Consider the following 23,778-nt stretch of genomic DNA (forward strand, 5'->3'; position numbering starts at 1 on the left):
TCCAGGCAGAGCTATGCAGGGGTCAGGCAGCCCAGAGCAGGCAGAGACCCCCTCTGCCCCCCCACAAGGCTTGGGTGGGGATGGGCAGCAGCCACCAGGGGTTAGCTCCCAGAACCGAGGGCCCGATGCTGGACACGTGTGTGGGGGGCAGCTGGCGGATCTGCCCAGGGCATTGGCACGTCGCAGCAGTTCGTCCCTCCGCCAGACAGACTGGGCGCTGGGCCTGGCTCCGGGCAGGGCGGAGGGGGGGCTGATTTGGTGCTTTGTGGCCGTCGTGTGGGGCAGCCCTGGGCCGGGCCAGGCAGCGGGGACGGGGCAGGAACTCGCCCAAAGGGGGGGCAGCCCGGCCGTGGGACCAGCGCTCTCGGGGGGCTGCCCCTCTTCACGCCCCACCCCCGTGCTGCCCGGCTCAGAGCGACGTCTCCTGCACGACGTAGGTGTGCCCGCCCTGCGCCCGGGCGTAGCCTTCGCCCGCCGCCTCCTCGCCGTGGGCCAGGCCCCCCACGGGGCCGTTCAGCGTCCCGTTGCTGGTCTTCTCCGGGGCAGCGAGCGCCGGCTCCGCGCAGCTTCCGTCCTGCGCAGGGAGAGACGAGCACGATGGGGGAGGGGCGGGGGCTCTCCGCTCGGCCAGGCCGTGGCCCCGCGGGCTCAGGGAACGGGGCTGGCACCACGGCCCTGCCCCCCTTCCCTGTCAGCCGCCAGCGGCCGCCATTCCCAGCCCTGCTCTCGGGCTAGTGCCGGAGCCAGCTCCCCTGCGGGGGGCAAATCTCCCTCCCTCAACCCCCGGCCCCTGCCCAGGTGGGAGCCCGCTCAGAGCAGTGAGGCATGGACCCAGGTGCGGCTCCCCGGGGCGCCCAGCACACGGGAGGAGCCCCCCTCAGCAGGCAGCGGGCGACTGCCGCCGCGCCAGGCCCAGGGCCAAGTGCCAACTGCACCGGGTCCTTGCCGAGGGCGGCACCCAGGGAGCAGCGCTGGGAACGGCTCGACCCTGGCGCTGGGAACGGCTCGACCCTGGCGCTGGGAACAGCCCCTCCCTGGCGCTGGGAATGGCTCCATCTCCGGCGCTGGGAACGGCTCGACCCTGGCGCTGGGAACGGCTCGACCCTGGCGCTGGGAACGGCTCCATCTCCGGCGCAGGGAACGGCCCCTCCCCAGCACTGGGCATTTCCCTGAGCAGCCGCTAGGCCGGCCGGTCCGGCGCCGGGCTCCAGTGCAGCCTCCCTGCTCCGGCCAGCCTGGCCACTGGGCGCACGCGGGCCCTGCCCAGCCAGGGGAACAAAGAACCCGGGGGGGGCCCGGGCGCCCCGTTCACCTGGGACAGAGGCTCGGCTGGGAGGAGGGGGCGTGGGGCAGCCGGAGCCCACGGGCAGGGCTCAGACCCCCGGTGGAGGGGGGTGCGGGCCCCGGGGCCCAGAGCGAGGGGAGGCCCCGAGGGGCCCTAGGCAGAGACAGGCTGAGGGCCCAGACACGCTGCCGGGCCGAGGGGGAGGAGGCGCACAGGGCCTGGCCCCGAGAGCCAGCGCGACCCATAGGCAGGCAGGGCTGTCGCGCCTGGGCCCCGGGGAGCTCAAGCCCAGGGCCCCAGGCCGGGCGGGGCAGACACACCTGACTCGGGCTGGTCTGGGGGGCAGACAGAGCTGGCCCGACCCCCTGGGAAGTGGGTCCCGGCCCAGCCACTCACCTCCGTGGGGCTGTCCACCCCGCAGCGCAGCTTCGCCCGCCACCGGGGGGGCAGACAGCACAGCAGCCGCGGCAGCACGGGGTAGATGGTGCGAGGGTTGACGGACGCTCCCTTGGTGGGGCCTGCCAGGGTGGAGGGACAGAGCACAGGGGCTTACGTGGGGCTCCCCCCACGCTGTCCTGCTCCCGGCTACCCCCCACTTCAGCCTGCCAGGAGGCCAGGGGAGGGCAGGGCCGGGCCTTGGCCAGGGCTCCCTGACAGCTGAGCGCTTGGGGGCGCCAGGGGAGATGCAGGGGCCGCTCGGCGGATTCGCAGCGCCCACAGCCAGCAGGGGGCGTTTCTCCTGGCAGTGCACAGCCACACGTGCCGGGACGCACAGAACTTTTATTCCGCACATGGATGGAAAAAACGAGAGGAGCCCCCGGCCTAGACCCTGCCCCCCCCCCAGGGCTGCCAAGCCCCCAGCCTAGACCCTGCCCCCCCCCGGGGCAGGTGAGCCCCAGCCAGGAGCTAGCAGCCCCTCCTGGCTCCTACCAGCAGTCCTCAATCCCCTGGGGGTCCCGTTCCGGACAGCCGGGCCTGGCCATGACCCCGGCTCGGGGCTGCTCCTGGGCAGGGGGAGGGGGCACGGCCCAGCCTAGGGCGAGGACTGGCTGGGGCGGGCGCCCAGGACAGACCCACTGACAGTGGGAAGTGCCGGCCGGCAGGGCCGGGCCCGAGACCGGGTCAGGAGCTGCCCTCGGGGAGAGACAGGTTCCCCTGATGGCACCCGGCCGGCTGGACGGGTCTGGGCCCGCCTGGCTCTGGCCAAGCCAAGGGCCAGGCCGAGGGAGAGGTGCTGTGGGGCAGCGGCAGGCCGTGGGGGACACGGCCCCCCGGGCAGAGTCGCGGCTGAGGCAGGAGAGGGGCTCGGGGCGCCCCAGGGGCCCGGCCCGCGAGCCGTACCTGTGAGCAGGCTGACCAGCAGGCCCACCAGGATGACGGTGGTGGAGTTGTGGGCGCTGTACCACATGTACGACAGGTTGTAGAACCGCCGGAGCCCCGACAGGCTGGGGGGAGGAAGAGCCGGGTTAGGGGGCAGCCTGGGGGGCTGCTGTGGGTTGGGCGTGGTGCGCTTCCAAGCTCCCCAAGCTGGGCACGCCCCCTCCCCCCCGCGGGACGAGCCTTCGGCCGCCCAGCCAGCATCCTTCCGCTCACCCCCACCCACGCAGCGAGCGGCGCCTGGGCACTGACACGGCGGCGCCCACAGTGGTGCACACGTGCTGGGGTAGGGCCAAGGGCTCGGAGGGGCTCAGCAGGCAGGGCCCAGGAGCTCAGAGCTGGGGCCGGGCCGGATGGGATCAGACTCCCCGCAGCAGCGCCTGGGCTGGGGGTGGCAGCTCTGGGGGAAGGGTCGGGCCCGGGCAGGCCCCTGTCCCACACGCAGCTCACAGGCGGCCGTCTGGCCACGCGGCCAAGAGGGAACTGAGCTCGAGCCCCCCTCCCCCCACGGCCGGCAGGCTCAGGGACGCCCCCCGCTCACCGTCTGGGGGCCGGGGTGGAGCTCAGCAGGGTGGCGGCGATGGCCGTGCTCAGGCTGCCGTTCGGGGGGAAGTCGGTGCCGTTGGGGAGCAGAGGGGCCACGGGAGCCGCCCGCGGGTTGCACACCAGGTTCCCGATGCCGATCCAGAAGGCCATGGCCAGCCCAGCCACCAGCCCCACAATCGCACCCTGCAGGTGGGAACAACAGGCAGGGGGTGGCTTGCAGGAGCCCCAGGGGAACCCATCCCCCAGTGCAGCCTCAGTTTCCCCTGGGCTGTTCCCTCAGGACTCTCAGCAGCTGGGCCCAGGGAGGAGGCAGGGAGACTCACGGTGGGGTTGGCGCACGGGAAGAACATCCCCAGGCAGAAGAGTCCCAGCAGCGGGCCGCCCACCATGCCGAAGATGCTGATGGCCGCCTGTGAGGAGAGAGCAGGGTCTATCTAGCTCTTTTTTGAATCCTGTTATAGTTCTAGTCTTCACACATCCTCTGGCGAGGAGTTCCACAGGTTGACTCTGCACTGCATGACGAAAAACTTCCTTTGGTTTGTTTTAAACCTGCTGCCTCTTAGTTTCATTTGGTGACCCCTAGTTCTTATATTGTGGGAACAAGTAAATAACGTCTCCTTATTCACTTTCTCCACCCCACTCATGATTTTATAGACCTCTCGCCTATCCCCCTTTAGTCGCTTTTCTAAGCTGTAAGTCCCAGTCTTTTTAATCTCTCTCCATATGGGACCCGTTCCAAACCCCTCCGCATTTTTATTGCCCTTCTCTGAACCTTTTCCAATGCCAATAAAGCTTTTTTGAGATGAGGCGAGCACATCTGTCCGCAGTACTGAAGCTGTGGGTGTCCCATGGTTTTATAGAGAGGCACTAAGATATTCTCTGTCCTATTCTCTCTCCCTTTTTTAATGATTCCGAACATCCTGTTGGCTCTTTTGGCCGCCGCTGCACACTGCGTGGACGTCTCCAGAGAACGATCCACAATGACTCCAAGATCTCTCGAGTAGCGGTAGCTAAATCAGTCCCCATCGTATTGTACTTACAGTTGGGATTACGTTTCCCCATGTGGATTACGTTACATTGATCAGCACTAAAATTCATTTGCCATTTTGTGCCCAATCACTCACACTGGTGAGATCTTTTAGAAGCTCTTCCCAGTCTGCCCAGAACAGTGTGTGGCAAGAAACCACCCAGCAATAGCTGGGGCTGCAAAATCCTCCTTCCTTGCCTCTCGGTTTCAGTTCCCACTTCCCCGCTGTGTGGCTGGCGTAATTGTTTCCATTTGCGGCGTGCCGAATGCTGCGGGCAACCCTCAGCAAAGGGGGCACAACTGGTCAGCAACTGACGTTACAATTTGAGTCGCCAGCGTTGCCGGCCGGAGGGACCTGACCCCTTGGCGGCTCTGGCGCCCGGCGGGGAGAGCTGGGAGCCCGCACATGCCAGGCCTGGTTAGCAGTGGTTCCGTGCACCGGCCGGCGAAGGCCCCGTACCGCTGGGCTCGCGTGTCCTGGATACGTGTGGTTAGATACGTCCTAGAGCTTTGAAAGGGGAGGGGCGCAGCCTGCAGGGCAGCAGAGATCACAGAACACTGAGCAGAGCCAACCGCGCAGGCGTTGTGGGACACTGGCGGAAGCCAGTTCTCTCACCAAAACAAACAGCAGACAGTCCACGCTGGCTGTTTGTCAACAAGGAAGGGAGGGGAAAAGACAAAGGTCTCTCACAGGGGTGGACGTTTTTTGTTGCCAAAAGTCACATTGTAGCATAAACACGCTCGCTGTTCTGTCACCAAAAGGCAGTGTCTGGTGACAAAACGTGCCAGTGCAGACTGAACTCAGCCAAGCGTGGAGGGAATTGAGCTGCTGAAAGTTGTGTAAATGTGACAGAGGGACAGTGTTGTGGGAAGAGAATTCTTGGTTCTCTGCAGCCATTCGGAAGGAAAAATGGGCCCTTTTCCAAAGGAATGTCTGTAAAAGAGCCAGGCAGAGAGACAATCTGATTGAAATCATTTGACTATAGATGCTTTAGTCAGATTTGCTAAAAGAAGAGAAGGGGTTTCTACTGGAACTGCCCCAAACGTATGAAAGGGAACGTAATCTAGGAACGGCCGTGTACAAATCATCGAAGCAGAATGTCTGTCTGTCTGTCTGTGTGCAAACATTGCGGAACTGTGTGAGGCGGGGTGAGGGTTTTAAGACCTAACCACTACGCCTGATTTGTAAAGCCCTGCTTTGCAGGCGTAACACAAATTGGTTTTGTTTTCAATAAGGCCATTTCATTCGGAGTTGCAAAACTGACCGACGTTTTGCCAGGCACTGGTAATTAGCGTTGTTTGGCTTCGGAACGCAGCATTTCACCCGTAAGGTACCTCGGTGCTTTTAACAGCTCAATCTCTTATAGATCGAGTTGTGGCTGTGACAAGGGGCAGCCAGAGCCGGGACGATGGGGCGGGATTCTGGATTTTTTGGTTTTGGTAACAAAATAGCAGACGAGGGCTGGAGGAAAAGAAGAAGAAAAAGGCAACGTTCGGACCACTGAGCCTTATGTGGGTTCTGAGTCATGGACGCTTTGACAAGGGCACATGAAAACCGTCAACACGAAAGAAAGATGAAACCTTATGCAAAAATTCATATGGCCAATGCAACGTTATAGAAGTTAAACTATGGAAGGAACGTGCATCCTTCTGGGGGCATATAAAGTGTGTTGTAGAAGGGGTACCCCCCCACAAACAACACATGCTACTTAATTAATTAAAATCCTACGAGGGCTCCCAGAAGGAGCCAGGTTAGCTTGTGTTCTCTCAGCCAGAGGGCTGTTTTGGAAACAGGAGTTCCAAGTGAAAAGCAATCACAACTCCGGAAGTTGATAGACCCCTTCTAAGACAGAGTCTGCGAGCCGCTGACAGCTTTGGATTCAAAGGCAAGCCAGAAAGCGTCTGTGCGGATGCCAAATTGCCCAGCAGCTGGGAAGGGAGAGAACCGCCCACAAACAGCACACAGGAGCTGCAAGTAGTGAATATACCTGGCCAGCAAACAAACGACCTGAAATGAAAAAGCTCCGATCCCGGCCCTCCAGAAAGGAAGGTGGAAAAAGGCGTCCCGCCTAAGAGTAAGGGGACTGGTTCGGCCTACGCAGGGAAAAGCCCTGTGCACGCAGCGCTGACATCGGAAGGCAGATGTAAAAGGGGCCCACTTGTCTGCATGACACCCCGACCTACCCATTCACACGGACCCCAAGAACATCACTACACTAGCGCCTGTGCAAAGACCACAAGAGGGCGCCGAACACACGCTGGCCCCAAAGACAAATTGCTCAAACAAAAGGCCTGGTGGAAGGAGATACTTACGAACACCCACGTGTAAGAGATCGATGCGAACGTTCCGTTTAACACGGGGCCCGTTTCGGCATGCTAGAACGGTAACCGGAAACTCACCCGCTCTCCGCTACCTCGAGAATAAACTTAACGCAGCACCGCAGAGAAAGTACTGCAAACCTGGTCTGTAGCACAAGAAGAGAAACTGAGGCACATCACCTCACAACTTTAGTGACCGAACCGTGGGATAGTTCACCCTAAACCCTTCAGGGGTAGAAGCCATTGAGACCTGGCCTGCCTGCAGAACACAGCCACAGACAGCGATGGGGGTAATGCCCCTGTTTTGCCTGCAATCAGCAAGGATCCCGGTAAAAGAAAGGAGCAGAAAAATGTTCCTTTCTGTGGTTCAGAGAACCAGGCAATGCTGGTACGGGCTGAAGAACCACCCAGAAGCCCCCGGATCCGCTGTCCAGACAGAGCGCAGGTCTGCACTGTTGGCCACGCTGCTAGCATCGCTGGGAACTGGGGTTCCACGCATTAGGCAGAGCAGGGTGACTGCACCTTCCAGCAGCGTTGACAGACCCGGTGCCGCAGAAGGGCAGAGGCCGGGGACCGGCGGGAGAACATCCGCAGGCGGGAGGGGCACTTTGAAGGCAGAATGCGCCTGGGGACACTGTCGGTGGGACCGGCCCCGGGCAGCGAGGGGATGGGGAAGCATTGGCTGCTGGAACCGATCAGGGATAACCGCCAAGCCCTGCTGCACAGCACTGGAAGCAGGGGAAGGAGTCTGGCACAGGAATCGGGAGGCATCGCAAGGGGCAGGACAGGGAAGGGGCAGCTGCCCGACCACTAGCTCCACGAGAGCAACTGCAGGAGGGGATGGCAGGCAAGGCGACGCGGCCAGCCGGGCACCCGCAAGGGGAGGAGGGTTCGGTGGAACCAATACAAGCAGAGGGGTCCGGAGCCCGGACCCAGGCGCGGGAGACAAGTCACCAACTGGTCAGTCTGGTCTGGGACGGCACACGAGGAAATTCGCCTTTGGGAGGAAGAAAGGGGTCGTGGGGAATGTTACAGGAGGGGAGAGACGCTACACGGCAGGGAGGAAACTGGTAAATTTCACCCTTGCGCAAAGATCCCATGTGTTCTAGGAGCAGATGCAGGACCTGTACGCCCCGCAGACCTATTATCCAGCCAGCAGCACCCGCGGGAATCCAGCCACCAAGAACCTGGCTGGTGTCCCCCCCCCGCTCAGCATTCCTGGGCAGAGAAAGGAAGCCAGCGATGGAAAGCCCCGGAGAGGTTTCAGCGTGTGGGGACGTGCGTGCGAGGTGCTGCCTTTACGAGAAAGAGATGGATGTTCGATGTTGAGAGACAAAGGGACCCAAAGGCATACAAAGGAGGAGTCGTGGTGTGGCACCTTAGGGTGCGTCTACACAGCGCAGGAATTTCAAAACAACAATGCGAGCGTCTACGCAGTTATTTCCGTTATTTTGAAATCACAGGCGGCTTATTCCGACTTCTGTCAACCTCGTTCCATGAGCAACAACACGTCTTCTGGAATAGCTGTGTCCAAATCGCTCCTCCCCGGCGCCTCCCGGGGCTCCAACTCGACGTAGCCCCACATTAGGGGAGCCTGCCCCGGACTCACTTTGAGGTGTCCCTGCAGCGTAGACACGTTATTTTGGAGTATTTCCTCCGGAGTGGCTTATTTCGAAATAAGCATGCCAGGTAGAGGCGCCCTTAGAGATAGCGGATTTATTGGGGCACAAGCGTTTGTGGGTAAAACCCACTTCACCAGATGTCTGTCTGACAGACGCACAGACTGACCTAAAGGCGGCTGTTGCGCATGCAGGAAGGGACGTGCTTGTGCGAGGAGTCGCTGTCCAACAGCAGTAGCAGATGACAAGGAACCGAATTTCATGACTCCTTTAGTTAATTGATGTTTCGCAACATTACAAAGATTCAGAGCTGGGATGCTGGATGCTACATGCCTGTATGGAAGGTTAAACTACAGTCGCATCCCAGTGTAACGCCTGTCACCGTCAGTGCAAACGTGGCCACGGTAAGAAAAGTGTCAATCCACCCTACGTCAGTCACACGCACCGCGTATTGCCCACACAGGAGAACAAGCGGAACAGGAGAATGCAGAAATCACTCGGGCACGCAGGGCGTCACTCCTGGTGATTAAGGTGGGGGGCTTCTGCAGGCGGGGTGCGAAAGCGAACAGCTCACCCCGCTGCGGATGGGAAAGTAGCGTGCACACGGTTAACCGATGACGGGTTAACCTTCCCGGTGACAGGCAGGCTCCCAGGACGCACAGGGAGCTGGCTTAAAAGCGGGTTCCCGGTGCGCACCGACTCCCAGGGAGCTGCCTCCCCTGGTGCTGCTGTCTGTATATCAGAAGCACAGGGGGCAGGCAGCAGTCAGTCTGTGTGGGGAGCCGGCCCACGTGCACTGGCTCCCGGGGAGCTGTCTGCGTGGAGCCGCGTAGCTGCTGCCTTTTGCAGCGGTTCCACGTTCACTTAAACACATTTTAACACCCCCACTGGGATCCAGCCGGCCTTTGCGGTGAGCAGACGGCTTGGCTGCTGGGTGGCGAGGGCGCTGGAAGGGTGCAGGATGCTGGCTGCAGAGGGGCAGCAGGACAACTCCTATTTCTAGGGATATTTTGAGCATTCAAGTCTTGCCGTTTTCCGTGCGCGAGGGTTTATGCTGCAGACTCTGGCGAGCCATTCGGAGTCAAAACAGAGTCAGGGTTGTTGTTTTCGTAGGAAGGGTTTCGACTGAGACGGGGCTTGTGCGGCTGTTCGTGCTGAAGCAGAGGTTGCCACGGTCTAGTGGAAGAAGGGAACGACTTTGTAACCTTGCTGTGTCTGAGCGCGGCGCGTGGGAGAGAAGGGTGAAGGCCTCAGAGCAGAGGCGCCAGACGTGACTGCGTATCAAGAGGGCACGTTGGTGACCCGGGACTCCGGGGGAAAGGGCTGCGGACAAGACACCGTGTCCAAACCAGCACAGCCTGGCAGCGCAGAAAGGAAACGGAGCCAGAGATGACAAACCGCCGCCCGAAAAGCAGCTTCGTGCCAACCCTGCTGCTCCGGGTGGAGACGCCCCGTTGGAAAAGGAGGGCCCCTTCCCGTCCCAGCCGGGCTCCTCCCCCCATTCTCGGCTGGAGCCTCGGCCGGGCCCCTCCCTTGCACTTGGCCTACCTGCTGACTGCTTGGCCGCTGTTCTCGCAACGAGCCCAGTGCATTGGTATTGTCCTCCCCCTCTAAAGACCCCCACAGACCAACAAGGGCCTGTCAAACCCCAGGAGGCAGGGCGGAGCGCTGGACGCCAGGGCGGGAGCGGTGGTGTCCGTGAAAGCGTCGCCGAGGGGAGGAGTGAACGGACTCAGCCTCTGAATGCAGCCGGACTGACGGAGCAGCCGCCGTTAGCGGGAGTCAGAATCCCAGAGCGGGCAGAGACCTCAGGAGTCGAGTCCAGCCCCCTGCCCAAGGCAGGACCAGCCCAACTCAACCATCCCAGCCAGGGCTTGGGCCAGCCGGGACTTATACACCCCTAGAAATGGAGATTCCACCCCCTCCCCAGGGAACCCAGCCCAGGGCTTCCCCACCCACCTAGGGAAACAGTTTGTCCTAATATCCTAGACCCCCTGACTGCAACTTGAGCCCATTGCTCCTTGTTCTGGCACCTGCCCCCACTGAGACCAGCCTCTCTCCAGCCTCTTTGGACCCCCCTGCAGACTGAATCCCCCCTCGCTCTGCTCTTCTGCAGACTGAACAAGCCCCAAGTCCCTCAGCCTCTCCTCATAAGTCATGTGCTCCAGCCCCCTAATCATTTTGGTCGCCCTCCGCTGGACCCTCTCCAATGCGTCCACATCCTTTCTGTAGCGGGGGGCCCAGAACTGGACACAATACTCCAGATGTGGTGTCACCAAAGCCAAATAAAGGGGAATGATGACATCTCTGGATCTGCTGGCAATGCTCCTCTTAATGCACCTAATATGCCATTAGCCTTCTTGGCTACAAGGGCGCCCTGGTGACTCATCTCCAGCTTCTCATCCACTGTAACCCCCAGGTCCTTTTCTGCAGAACTGCTACTTAGCCAGTTAGTCCCCAGCCTGTACCAATGCTTGGGATTCGTCCGTCCCAAGGGCAGGACTCTGCACTCGTCCGTGTTGAACCTCATCAGGTTTCTTTTGGCCCAATCCTCTAATCTGCCCAGGTCACTCTGGACCCTTCCCTGCCCCCCAGCGTATCTACCTCTCCCCCCAGCTTAGTGTCATGCGCAGACTTGCTGAGGGTGAAACCCATCCCCTCCTGCAGGTCACAAAGACCACCCCTTAGTTGGGGGGGGGGGGCTGCTCAGGAGGCTCCGTCCTAAGGGCATCCAGCACCCGCGGCGAAGACACGGAGCTTAGGATGGTGTGACGGGCTGTACCAACAGCGCGACGGGCTGTTCCAACAGCGCGACGGGCTGTACCAACAGCGCGACGGGCTGTTCCAACAGCGCGACGGGCTGTTCCAACAGCGCGACGGGCTGTTCCAACAGCGCGACGGGCTGTTCCAACCCCACATGGGGGTGGTGAGGGCTAACCTGGCGGAGGAGGCCCTGCCCCTTGGCCCGGCTATAAAGGCTGTGGAGTGGCTCAGTTGGGACCCCTCTGGGGAAGGAGGTGCTGCTGGAGGGAACAGCTATTGACTCTGGCCACTAGGCCGCGCTGCCCTGCGGGAACAGGGTGTAGATATTGACTCAGGCCACTAGGCCACGCTGCCCTGCAGGAACAGGGTGTAGATATTGACTCTGGCCACTAGGCCAGGCTGCCTTGCGGGAACAGGGTGTAGATATTGACTCTGGCCACTAGGCCGCGCTGCCCTGCGGGAACAGGGTGTAGATATTGACTCTTGCTGCTAGGCCGCACTGCCCTGCGGGAACAGGGTGTAGATATTGACTCTGGCCACTAGGCCGCGCTGCCCTGCAGGAACAGGGTGTAGATATTGACTCAGGCCACTAGGCCGCGCTGCCCTGCAGGAACAGGGTGTAGATATTGACTCTGGCCACTAGGCCAGGCTGCCTTGCGGGAACAGGGTGTAGATATTGACTCTGGCAGCTAGGCCGCGCTGCCCTGAGGGAACAGGGTGTAGATATTGACTCTGGCCGCTAGGCCGCGCTGCCCTGCGGGAACAGGGTGTAGATATTGACTCTGGCCGCTAGGCATGAACGGGATGTTCTTTGGGGACCAGCCCCAGGCTCAGAGCTGCCAGGCCCCACTCCCGTGCCAGAGACACGAGCAGAAGTGGGGTCCCCCGGATGGGCCTGATCCTGCCTGGCCGGGCAGCCAAGCCCACCTGCCATCTGGGGCCTGGGGCGTGCGACTAGCTAGAGGGGGCCTCGGCTGTGGAAGGAACGCCACCCCCCCCCGCCACCCCGGGGAGCAGCAGGGCAAGTCCTTACCCAACTGGCTGCCAGTCCCACCCGACAGGTCCGCGGAGGGGAGGGCAGGCTGGGGCTGCCTGGGGGGGCAGCAGCAAATACCCCTGGGGGCGCGGGGGGGCTGCGAGTTACTGCAGAGTCTCTTCCCGGTGGCCCATGTGCTGTGGGACCAGCTGATCCCCAGATCTGAGGTCGGGGAGGAACGCTACCCCCATGGCCAAGACACGGTGGGGGGGGGGGGGGGAAGTTGTGCTAGGATCAGTGTGTGTGTGGGGGGGGGGGGTTCCATCGCTGGGGAGCAAATGGGGGGTCAGGACGGGCCCTTCCGGCCTGGCAGCCCCTGGGTTATGCTCTGAACACAATGTCCTTCGGCGAACGGCCAGACCCCCCCCCCCCGAGCCAGGGCGGCGTCCTACCTGCAGCACGGGGCCCATCATGGAGGACAGGTAGGCCATGCCCAGGCACAGCAGCCCGTAGCCGAGAGCTGGCAGGGGGAGAAAGGGGTTAGAGGCTGCAGCAGCCTGGCCAGCGTCACGCAGTACAGCCACCGGCACCGGGCACGGCCTGGGGGTGCTATCAGAGAGGGGGACAGGGCTGGGATGTCGGGGGGGCTCCAGGTCGGGAGTGAGGGGGCAGGAGGGCAGGAGGCTGCAGGTCGGAGTAAAGGGCAGCAGCAGGGCTGGGGGGCAGGGGGCTGCAGGTCGGGGTGAGGGGCGCCGGCAGAGCCGGGGGGCAGGAGGCTGCGGGTCGGGGTGAGGGGCACCGGCAGAGCCGGGGGGCAGGGGGCTGCAGGTCGGGGTGAGGGGCACCGGCAGAGCCAGGGGGCAGGGGGCTGCAGGTCGGGGTGAGGGGCACCGGCAGAGCCAGGGGGCAGGGGGCTGCAGGTCGGGGTGAGGGGCACCGGCAGGGCTGGGGGACAGATCCAGGTAAGCGGAGAAGATCCGAGAGACCTGCCTGCCCGGTGCAGCCTCTGGGCCCTGGCGGGGGGTTGGGAGGACACCTCACCCCACCCCACCCTCCCCTCCCCTCCCTCAGGAGCCGGACTCACCCAGCAGCTTGGAGATCAGCGTGGCGCGGGACTCCCGCATGCCGGGGAAGTGGGGCTGGATCAGGTCCTGCATGGTCACCGTGGCCAGGGAGTTGAAGGCGGAGGAGATGGTGCTGCAAGGCAGAGGGGAGCTGAGCAGGGAGGTGGGGAGCCCCAGACAGCCCAGGGGCACGGGGGGGCTCAGCACAGGCCCCAGGCCGGCCGCACTGCAGCCCGCGGTCGGTGCTGCCAGGTCGGGGCACTCACCTCAGGGAGCCGCTGAAGAGGCAGGCCACGAAGAGCCCGGGCAGGCCGGGCAGGTCCTTCAGCACATCCATGACAAAGTACAGAACCAGCTGCAGAGGCAGGGAGCGGGTCAGAGCGCTGGCCAGGCAGGGGAAGGAGAGGGGAGCGGGCGGGCCGGGCGCCCGCCAGGGGAGGGAGAGGGGAGCGGGCGGGCCGGGCGCCCGCCAGGGGAGGGAGAGGGGAGCGGGCGGGCCGGGCGCCCGCCAGGGGAGGGAGAGGGGAGCGGGCGGGCCGGGCGCCCGCCAGGGGAGGGAGAGGGGAGCGGGCGGGCCGGGCGCCGGCCAGGGGAGGGAGAGGGGAGCGGGCGGGCCGGGCGCCCGCCAGGGGAGGGAGAGGGGAGCGGGCGGGCCGGGCGCCCGCCAGGGGAGGGAGAGGGGAGCGGGCGGGCCGGGCGCCGGCCAGGGGAGGGAGAGGGGAGCGGGCGGGCCGGGCGCCCGCCAGGGGAGGGAGAGGGGAGCGGGCGGGCCGGGCGCCCGCCAGGGGAGGGAGAGGGGAGCGGGCGGGCCGGGCGCCGGCCAGGGGAGGGAGAGGGGAGCGGGCGGGCCGGGCGCCGGCCAGGGGGAGGGAGAGGGGAGCGGGCGGGCCGGGCGCCGGCCAGGGGAGGGAGAGGGGAGCGGGCGGGCCGGGCGCCCGCCAGGGGAGGGAGAGGGGAGCGGGCGGGCCGGGCGCCCGCCAGGGGAGGGAGAGGGGAGCGGGCGGGCCGGGCGCCGGCCAGGGGAGGGAGAGGGGAGCGGGCGGGCCGGGCGCCCGCCAGGGGAGGGAGAGGGGAGCGGGCGGGCCGGGGTCTCCTTGCACACTCAGGCTGGACTCCATGCATCAGGCAGCCAGGTAGGTTTCCCTTCCCGCAGCTGAGCCCAGGGCCCTGAGGGGAGCCAGGCCCAGGCCGTGCCCAGGAACCCGGCCCCGCCGGCCGGCACTCGCCCCCACTCACCTGGTCGGAGGAGGCCTGGCTCTGGGCTGCTGAGAGCTCGTGCTCCTGGTAATAGGCAAACATGACGAGGCCGGTGAGGCAGCTGAGGCAGAGCACGACCTGCTGGCAGGGGAACACGGCGTAACAGGAGCTGCGAGGGACGAGGGGGGCGTTACGGGCGCGTGCAGGGGGGGACACGGGGGGGGGGGAGGTCTGAGGCCGGCTTGGCACAGGGAGCCGGCTCTGTGGCTGGGAACATGCTGGCGTCCGGGCAGGACTGCGCTGCCCTGGGCACGGCCTAGGCGGCATCGTGGGCATGGTGGGAGGGCTGCAGGTGGGAGAGGGCGGAGCTGCTGGGGCAGGGGCTCCCGTGCAGAGCGCCCCCCGCCTCCCTCCACGGCTCCCGCCTGGCGCGCCCCCCCCCCCCATGGCTCCCGCCCAGCATGTCCCCGCCCCCCTCCCCCCCACAGGTCCCGCCCCCCACTCACAGCTGGGCCTCCCGCTCGGAGCGGGAGCTGAGGTAGCGCTGCACCTGGGCCTGGTTCACGCCGTACAGCGACAGCATCATGAAGACGCCGCCCACGGCCAGGGTCCAGAAGGTGTGTCGCTCAAAGGGGTCGGGGTCCAGGCTGCAATGACACAGAGGGGCAGGTGGGGCTGGGTCCCCACGGAGCACTGGGGCTGGGGGCTCCGTGTGTCTGCCCACCCCAGGCAGGGCGCCCGCTGGGCAGGGCCGTTTCTCCGTCCAAGGCAGGTGCTGCACCGGGCCGTGGCTGGGCCAGTGCCCCCCAGGCAGGCCGGATCCCCCCAGCCAGGGCTGAGCTGGCAGCCCCCAGGGGCGGGCCTTGCGGGGGAGCAGGCAGGGGGCCTCCAAGGTTCACTCACTCGACCCCCGAGATCTTGCCGTGCTCCGTGGCCAGCTGCCAGACCCGGCCCATGCCGCCCACCTTCATGGTGCCCACCACGATGACGGCCAGCTGCCCGGCGAACATCACCACTGTCTGGAAGACGTCGGTCCAGATCACGGCCTTCAGCCCGCCCTGCCGGAGGAAGGGCCCGGCCCAGGCTGAGCACCGCCGGCTCCCCGCGGCCAGCGCACCCAGCACATGGGGGCGGGGGCAGACCGAGGGGCAGGGGGACACTGAGGGGCGGGGGGACACCGAGGGAGGGGAGGGGGACTCTAGTGACATTCCCCAGCAGGCAGACCGCTGTGGCGGGGGGCTGCTCCCTGGCGGGGGCGGGGTCCAGCTGGGGGCAGTGGGGGAAGGGGTCCGGCTGGGCCCCCTGCCAGCTGGTGCTTCCTGCCCTGGGCCAGGGCGACTGCTCCTCTGCTCCCGCTTCACCTCCCGGCGGCCCAGGGGCTCCCCAGAGTGGCCCCCGCCCCCCCGCGGGCCCAGCCAGCGCTTACCAGGGTGGTGTACAGGGTGCAGACCAGCCCCATGGTGAGCACTGCCCCCCAGAGGTCAAACTGAGTCACTGCAAGCAAAACACCAAGCTCAGGACAGCGCCCCGAGCCCGTGGGACCGAGCGACATGCCAGGCTGAGCCCCCACGGCCAGGCTGAGCCCCACGGCCCGGGCACCACAGGCCTCCAGCTGGGCCTGAGCTGTGCTCCCGATGCGAGAACCCCCCGGACCTGCCCCCCCAGGGCTCCTCCGGGCTCTGCCAGCCAGAGGGGGCTCAGTAGCGCCCAGTGGCAGAGAGTCCCACAGGCAGGGCTCTCTCCTCTCGGTGCCCCCGACCCTCCCTGGCCCCCGGCTCAGAAGGAAAAGCAGCCGCCCCGCCCCCCGGACCAGCCCAGCCCCAGGGCCCCGAGCTACCTGCGTTGAGAGCCAGCGCGGGCGCGTAGAGAACCACCCCCATGTAAATCACCTGCAGGGAGACAAGCAGCAGCCGTTACGGTGCCGGAGCGCACGGGCAGCCAGCCGGGCCATGCAGCGCCCCCGTGGGCTGGCACAGGGCACGGCGGGACGAGGGGGGATTCAACAGCCAGGAGGCGTGAGGCTTAGCAGCTCTCCCCAGAGCCAGGCATGGGCCAGGCAGCTGGGGGGGCAGAGAGCTGGGGGGCAGGGTAGAGCCCACCTCTATGCTGGCCCCACACACACACTGTGCCCCATGGCCCCAGGGGCCTGGCTGCAGCCCCCAGCACCTGCCTGCTCAGCAGGGAGGCAGATTAGGGTGTCGGGGGGAGCTGGGCCCGGGCCCAGGGCCACGCCCGAGTCGGAACCAGCAGCAGCCTGGGCCCCTTCCCGCCGGGCCACACGGGTGCTCACCATCTGGAAGATGAAGGTGACGGTGCCGCACACGCGCACGGCCTTGTTGAAGCGCAGCTCCAGGTACTGAGAGCGGAGAAGGGAGAGACGCAGGGGTGAGCGGGACACGCGCACACGCACACACACGCCTGCACACGCACACACACGCCTGCACACGCCACCTTGGCATACAAGGCTCACTTCCACCCCGCTGGCCCCACGGTGCCCACAACCCAGGAGAGGGGATCTGCACTGGCATTGTCCAGCTCCCTACCCACCAGCCCCTCTTTGGGGTGCCTCCCATCCCTCCCCTGCCCCTTCCAGCCCATAGCCCCGCCCATCCCTCCCCTGCCCCTTCCAGCCCATAGCCCCGCCCATCCCTCCCCTGCCCCTTCCAGCCCATAGCCCCGCCCATCCCTCCCCTGCCCCTTCCAGCCCATAGCCCCGCCCATCCCTCCACTGCCCCTTCCAGCCCATAACCCCGCCCCCCCGTCGCCTCACCTGCCCCTTCCCAGCCCATAGCTCCACCCACCAGCTCACTGCCACACCCACTCCACTTCACCAGCCCTAACTTGCCTCCCACCGGTCCATCTCCCTGCCTGCCCCCCCCGCGGCCCCCACCTCGTAGGCGCTGGTGAGGCGGAGGCGGTAGAAGATGGGGATGAAGACGTGGGCCGGGATGAGCAGGCCCAGGAAGTAGCAGCAGCCCAGGAACCAGTACTCGGTGCCTTCGCGGTAGATCTCGGCCGGCACGCCCAGGATGGCCACGGCCGACTGGAAGGTGGCCAGCAGGGACAGGGCCACGGGCAGGAAGCGCATGCTGCGGTTGGCCAGCAGGAACTCCTGCACCGTGCGCTGCCCCCCGCCGCTCAGCGCGTAGTACAGCCCCACGGCCGAGGACAGCACCAGCAGCAGCACGAAGATGGTGTAATCCGCCGCCGTGAACGCCATGGCCACCGCCGCCGGGCGCGCTACAGTCGCCTGTGCCCGCCGGCTCTGCCCCGGCCTGCCATGCCGGCTGCCCCGGCCCCGGCTCTACCGGCCCCGGGCCATGCAGGGCTCGCCGGCTCGCTCACGGGCAGCCCGCCCGGGCCTGGGTCCCCGCCAGCATCACCGAGCCGCCAGCTGGAAGAGGATGGAGAAGTTGGCGAGCAACACGGGCAGCTCGCCCCCCGCCCCCGATCCGTCCCGCGCCAGGGTCACGCGCCGCTGCCCAGCCGGCTGGGACCAGGTGCCCGCGGCCCAGGGCTGCCCTCTCACCTTCTTCCCACGGGCAGCCAGCCAGCGCGGAGGCAGCGCAGCAGGGACCTTCGCTCCGGCGGCTCCGACTAATCTCGCCCCGCTCAAGGACCCGCGCTGGGCTGAGCACCCTGCGGCACATGGGAGGGGACGGGCGCGTTAACCCCTTCACGCCTGCACAGCCCGGCGCGTCCCTCCCCAGCCCTCGGCGCAGCGCGGGGAGCTCTGCAGCCTGCCCCGGACCTCCCCTTGCCTCCCCGGCCAAGTCTCCCCAAGACACGGCCAGCCACACACCACCATCCTGGCCCTCACCCGCCCCACAGGCAACAGGAAACAGCCAAACAACCGCCCAGCCCAGCCCAGCACATGGCAAACACCCCACCCTGGAGTCCTGGCCCCCAGCCTTCCCTGCTCTAACCACTAGCCCCACTCCCCTCCTTGGCTGGGGAGAGAACCCAGGAGTCCTGCCTCCCTGCACTGCCCCCGCTCTAACCACTAGCCCCACTCCCCTCCTTGGCTGGGGAGAGAACCCAGGAGTCCTGCCTCCCTGCACTGCCCCCGCTCTAACCACTAGCCCCCACTCCCCTCCTTGGCTGGGGAGAGAACCCAGGAGTCCCCACCCTGCCCCATTTCCTAACCCACCAGACCCCCCTCCTTGCCCCAAGGCAGGGACAGGACCCAGAAGCCCCCATCCAGAGCCCCTGCTCTAACCCCCCAGACTCTCCCCCCCATAGGGGAGTCCTGATCCTGCCCCGTTTCCTACCGGACCAGACTCCCGTCCCCTCCGAGAGCCAGGGAGAGGGGCCAGGAGCCCTGGCTGCCAGACTCCCTGCTCTGTGGACGCTCTGCAGGGCTGTCCCTGCCCTGAGTCCCGGGCTGGTCCCTCTTCTGCCCCGCAAAGGCGGCTGCCTGGTCCCTCACGGTGCCGCCCCCAGCGCCGGGGCAGAAGCCAGACAGCAGAGGTGTCGGGTCTCCGCTCCCCGGGCCTGGGGGCCGGGTCTTTGCTGGGCTTTGGCTCCCTCAACAGCCTCTCCCTGCCCGGCGCCGCTCAGCCAGCTCCCCGCTGAGACCGGGCTGGGCCGCGCCTGCAAGCCCCGGGCAGGACGAGCAGTTCCCTGGCTCACAGAAGGACTCTCTAAGCAGCGGCTGTTCACAGGGGCAGGGCTCCTGCTGGATCCAGCCCCGTCATGCCCCCCTCCCCCCGGCTTCCCTACGCGCCAGCAGGAGAATGTGCTGTAATGTTTCCATTACCCCGGGGCGTGCCTCAGTTTCCCCATCGGTGGCTCATTCCCCTGGAGGGAGAAGCGAGCGTTTGTTCCCAGGGCAGGCGGGACACTGAACAGGACTGGCTGCCATCCCCGAACGACCGAAAAGCCAGTGACGCTGGGGGCTACAGCCTGGGGGAACGGGACCCTGGGGGGGGGAGGGTCAGGCACATCAGGGGGGTCGTTCCCAAGGACCATCCCCAGAGCCTGCACCCGGCCCCAGCCCAGTGGGGGAGAAGGAAGGCTGCTGAGTGGGCGACCCCACAGGCTAGGGGCAGGCAGGAGGGTGAGGGGCCCATTCCCGGACTGCAAGTGGGGCAGGCAGGGCAGGGGCCTGGATTCCCGGTGCCCACGGCTGACCCTGCGCGGTGCCACAGAGGAGAGGCTGGGGGGGGGGGGGGGGGGGCACGGCCGGGGTCTGGTACCTGCAGCCCAGGGCTCCTGGCACCAGTGCGTGGCCAACCCCACATCAGGCTGGGGGCAGGTTCCTACCCACGGGCAGCCGGGGGCCGAGCAGGGCCAGGGCGCAGGGGAGGGGCCGGTGGGGCTCAGGCCTGGCCGGGGGCCGCTCCGCTCGGAGGCTTTGTCCCAGGAGGAATTTTCTGGGCATATTTGCTGGGATTAAGGCTCAGCCTGGGGCTGCGTGTCTGGGCTCGCCTGGGGCGGGGAGCCGGATGGGGCCAGGCGGGCAGTGACCCCACAGCCCCCCTGCGGGCCCCCATTCACATGGGGCACCTCGTGCTGCGGCCAGTGAGGGAGCGGCCACCCCGGGCGCTGCCGGCTGCGGGGGGGGGGGGGGGGGGTGTCCTGCACGTGCGGGCAGTGACCCGGCTGTCTCCCCCCCCCCCCGCCTGTTACTCCGGTTGTGCTGGGGTCAGCGTGGCTCTACCCCCTGCCCCACCGGCAGAGGCGCTGCACTGGGGGCGCTCCCCACGCTCCAGGCAGGGCCTGCAGGGGGGTCACAGCCAGGGAGGTTAAAACGGCGCCACGCTAACTACCCCCCCCGCTCCCACGCGGGCTCCCCCCCCGGCAGCGCACCCCACGCGAGCTTCCCCCCCCCCCCCCCGGCAGCGCGCCCCACGCGAGCTTCCCCCCCCCCCGGCAGCGCACCCCACGCGAGCTTCCCCCCCCCCCCCCCGGCAGCGCGCCCCCGCGAGCCCCCCCCCCCCGGCAGCGCGCCCCACGCGAGCTCCCCCGGCAGCGAGCCCCACGCGAGCTCCCCCCCCCCCGGCAGCGCGCCCCACGCGAGCTCCCCCCCCAGCAGCGCGCCCCCGCGAGCCCCCCCCCCGGCAGCGCGCCCCACGCAGGCTCCCCCCCCGGCAGCGCGCCCCCCCCGGCAGCGCGCCCCCCCCCGGCAGCGCGCCCCACGCGAGCCCCCCCCCGGCAGAGCGCCCCACGCGGGCCCCCCCCCGGCAGCGCGCCCCACGCGGGCCCCCCCCCGGCAGCGCGCCCCACGCGGGCTCCCCCCCCCGGCAGCGCGCCCCCGCGAGCCCCCCTCCGGCAGCGCGCCCCACGCGAGCCCCCCCCCGGCAGAGCGCCCCACGCGGGCTTCCCCCCCGGCAGAGCGCCCCACGCGGGCCCCCCCCGGCAGCGCGCCCCACGCGAGCCCCCCCCCCGGCAGAGCGCCCCACGCGGGCTTCCCCCCCGGCAGCGCGCCCCACGCGGGCCCCCCCCCCCGGCAGCGCGCCCCACGCGGGCCCCCCCCGGCAGCGCGCCCCACGCGGGCTTCCCCCCCGGCAGCGCGCCCCAGGCGAGCCCCCCCCCCCGGCAGCGCGCCCCACGCGAGCCCCCCCGGCAGCGCGCCCCACGCGGGCTCCCCCCCCCCGGCAGCGCGCCCCAGGCGAGCCCCCCCCCCGGCAGCGCGCCCCAGGCGAGCCCCCCCGGCAGCGCGCCCCACGCGGGCTCCCCCCCCCCCGGCAGCGCGCCCCACGCGGGCTCCCCCGGCAGCGCGCCCCACGCGGGCTCCCCCCCACTCACCGGGGAGGCCCCGCCCCGCGCTGCCCGGCCTGTCTCCTTGGTGCCCCGCACGTGCTGCGGGGCGAGCAGCCCAAGGCGGGGCTTCCCCCGGGCGGCGCATGCTGATGACGTCAGGCACTGGCACGGACGGCCCGTCTCCCGAACCGCCATCTGCACTCCGGGCAGCGGAGCCTGGGGTCACGCGGGGGCGGGGCAGCGAACCCAGCGCTGACCCCACGTGGGGAGGGGGCGGGGCGAGCTGTGTTTACGGCGTCACCGCTGCTGCTCTGCAGCTGAACCACCGGGCAGCGCTTCACGCGCCAGTGTGGGCACGTGGGGAGGGGGCACCCCTGGGGGGTGAGCACACTGGGGGCTGCGCACGGGGGGGTGCCTGTGGGGGGTGAGCACACTGGGGGCTGTGCACGGGGGGGGTGAGCACACTGGGGGCTGTGCACGGGGGGTGTCTGTGGGGGGGTACACTGGGGGCTGTGTACGGGGGGTGAGCACACTGGGGGCTGTGTACGGGGGGGTGAGCACACTGGGGGCTGTGCACGGGGGGGTGAGCACACTGGGGGCTGTGCACGGGGGGTGTCTGTGGGGGGGTACACTGGGGGCTGTGTACGGGGGGTGAGCACACTGGGGGCTGTGCACGGGGGGGTGTCTGTGGGGGGGGGGTACACTGGGGGCTGTGTACGGGGGTGAGCACACTGGGGGCTGTGCACGGGGGGGGTGAGCACACTGGGGGCTGTGCACGGGGGGTGTCTGTGGGGGGGTACACTGGGGGCTGTGTACGGGGGTGAGCACACTGGGGGCTGTGTACGGGGGGTGAGCACACTGGGGGCTGTGCACGGGGGGTGTCTGTGGGGGGGTACACTGGGGGCTGTACGGGGGGTGAGCACACTGGGGGCTGTGCACGGGGGGGTGTCTGTGGGGGGGTACACTGGGGGCTGTGTACGGGGGGTGAGCACACTGGGGGCTGTGCACGGGGGGGTGTCTGTGGGGGGGTACACTGGGGGCTGTGTACGGGGGGGTGAGCACACTGGGGGCTGTGCACGGGGGGGTGTCTGTGGGGGGGTACACTGGGGGCTGTGCACCGGGGGAGGTGCCTGTGGGGGGTGAGCACACTGGGGGCTGTGCACGGGGGGGTGCCTGGGGGAGGGGGGCTGCCTGTGGGGGGTGAGCACACTGGGGGCTGTGCACGGGGGGGGTGTGTGTGCATGGGGGGGGTGGGGGGTGAGCACACTGGGGGCTGTGCACGGGGAGTGTGTCTGTGGGGGGGGGTACACTGGGGGCTGTGCACGGGGGGGGTGTTCCTGTGGGGGGTGAGCACACTGGGGGCTGTGCACGGGGGGGTACACTGGGGGCTGTGCACGGGGGGGTGAGCACACTGGGGGCTGTGTACGGGGGGGGTGAGCACACTGGGGGCTGTGCACGGGGGGTGTCTGTGGGGGGGTACACTGGGGGCTGTGTACGGGGGGTGAGCACACTGGGGGCTGTGTACGGGGGGTGAGCACACTGGGGGCTGTGCACGGGGGGTGTCTGTGGGGGGGTACACTGGGGGCTGTGTACGGGGGGTGAGCACACTGGGGGCTGTGTACGGGGGGTGAGCACACTGGGGGCTGTACACGGGGGGTGTCTGTGGGGGGGTACACTGGGGGCTGTGTACGGGGGTGAGCACACTGGGGGCTGTGTACGGGGGGGTGAGCACACTGGGGGCTGTGCACGGGGGGGTGAGCACACTGGGGGCTGTGCACGGGGGGTGTCTGTGGGGGGGTACACTGGGGGCTGTGTACGGGGGTGAGCACACTGGGGGCTGTGCACGGGGGGGTGTCTGTGGGGGGGGTACACTGGGGGCTGTGCACGGGGGGGTGAGCACACTGGGGGCTGTGCACGGGGGGGTGAGCACACTGGGGGCTGTGCACGGGGGGGTGTCTGTGGGGGGGTACACTGGGGGCTGTGTACGGGGGGGGGTGGGGGGTGAGCACACTGGGGGCTGTGCACGGGGGGGTGTCTGTGGGAGGGTAAACTGGGGGCTGTGCACCGGGGGAGGTGCCTGTGGGGGGTACACTGGGGGCTGTGCACCGGGGGAGGTGCCTGTGGGGGGTACACTGGGGGCTGTGCACGGGGGGATGTGCCTGTGGGGGGTACACTGGGGGCTGTGCACGGGGGGAGGTGCCTGTGGGGGGTGAGCACACTGGGGGCTGTGCACGGGGGGGGTGTCTGTGGGGGGGTACACTGGGGGCTGTGCACGGGGAGTGTGTCTGTGGGGGGGTACACTGGGGGCTGTGCACGGGGGGGGGGTGTTCCTGTGGGGGGTGAGCACACTGGGGGCTGTGCACGGGGGGGGGTACACTGGGGGCTGTGCACGGGGTGTGCCTGTGGGGGGTGAGCACACTGGGGGCTGTGCACGGGGGGGTACACTGGGGGCTGTGCACGGGGTGTGCCTGTGGGGGGTGAGCACACTGGGGGCTGTGCACGGGGGGGTACACTGGGGGCTGTGCACGGGGGTGCCTGTGGGGGGTGAGCACACTGGGGGCTGTGCACGGGGGGGTACACTGGGGGCTGTGCACGGGGTGTGCCTGTGGGGGGTGAGCACACTGGGGGCTGTGCACGGGGGGGTACACTGGGGGCTGTGCACGGGGTGTGCCTGTGGGGGGTGAGCACACTGGGGGCTGTGCACGGGGGGGTACACTGGGGGCTGTGCACGGGGGTGCCTGTGGGGGGGGTGAGCACGCTGACAACTGTGCACGGGGGGGAGGGGTGAGCAGGCTGGGGGTTTGGGGGCAGGCTGCAGGCAGCCACAGGTGAGAGAGTTGGAGCAGAAGCGGCTCAGAGGGAAGGGGCATCTCTCCTGTGCCACATGGGGAGGGCGGGCT

General features: G+C 67.6%; 1 protein-coding gene across 3 annotated transcripts; it reads right to left on the bottom strand.

Annotated features, from left to right (window-relative positions):
• Positions 1-271: 271 nt before the first annotated feature.
• SLC5A6 (solute carrier family 5 member 6) lies at positions 272-21,061 on the bottom strand. Of its 3 annotated transcripts, none has more exons than XM_089776963.1 (17): positions 20,924-21,061; positions 17,703-17,812; positions 17,064-17,567; positions 16,464-16,529; positions 16,011-16,062; positions 15,600-15,667; positions 15,077-15,231; positions 14,680-14,820; positions 14,213-14,342; positions 13,243-13,331; positions 12,997-13,109; positions 12,365-12,432; positions 3,532-3,618; positions 3,204-3,391; positions 2,627-2,730; positions 1,682-1,803; positions 272-574 (listed from the first exon to the last, which is right to left on the bottom strand). In XM_089776963.1, exons 3-17 carry the CDS (start codon positions 17,391-17,393, stop codon positions 410-412), a joined length of 1,878 nt encoding a protein of 625 aa, XP_089633089.1. In that variant the 5' UTR covers positions 17,394-17,567; positions 17,703-17,812; positions 20,924-21,061; the 3' UTR covers positions 272-409. The 3 variants fall into 3 exon arrangements, with proteins under 3 accessions (XP_089633089.1, XP_089633090.1, XP_075770636.2); XM_089776964.1 differs by lacking the exon at positions 20,924-21,061 and adding an exon at positions 18,933-19,078; XM_075914521.2 differs by lacking the exon at positions 20,924-21,061 and adding an exon at positions 18,445-18,874.
• Between the last annotated feature and the right edge of the window lie 2,717 nt (positions 21,062-23,778).

This window comes from Pelodiscus sinensis, chromosome 3, assembly GCF_052426305.1.
Source record: "Pelodiscus sinensis isolate ZL-2025 chromosome 3, ASM5242630v1, whole genome shotgun sequence".
In the NCBI taxonomy this organism is placed as follows: Eukaryota; Metazoa; Chordata; order Testudines; family Trionychidae; genus Pelodiscus; species Pelodiscus sinensis.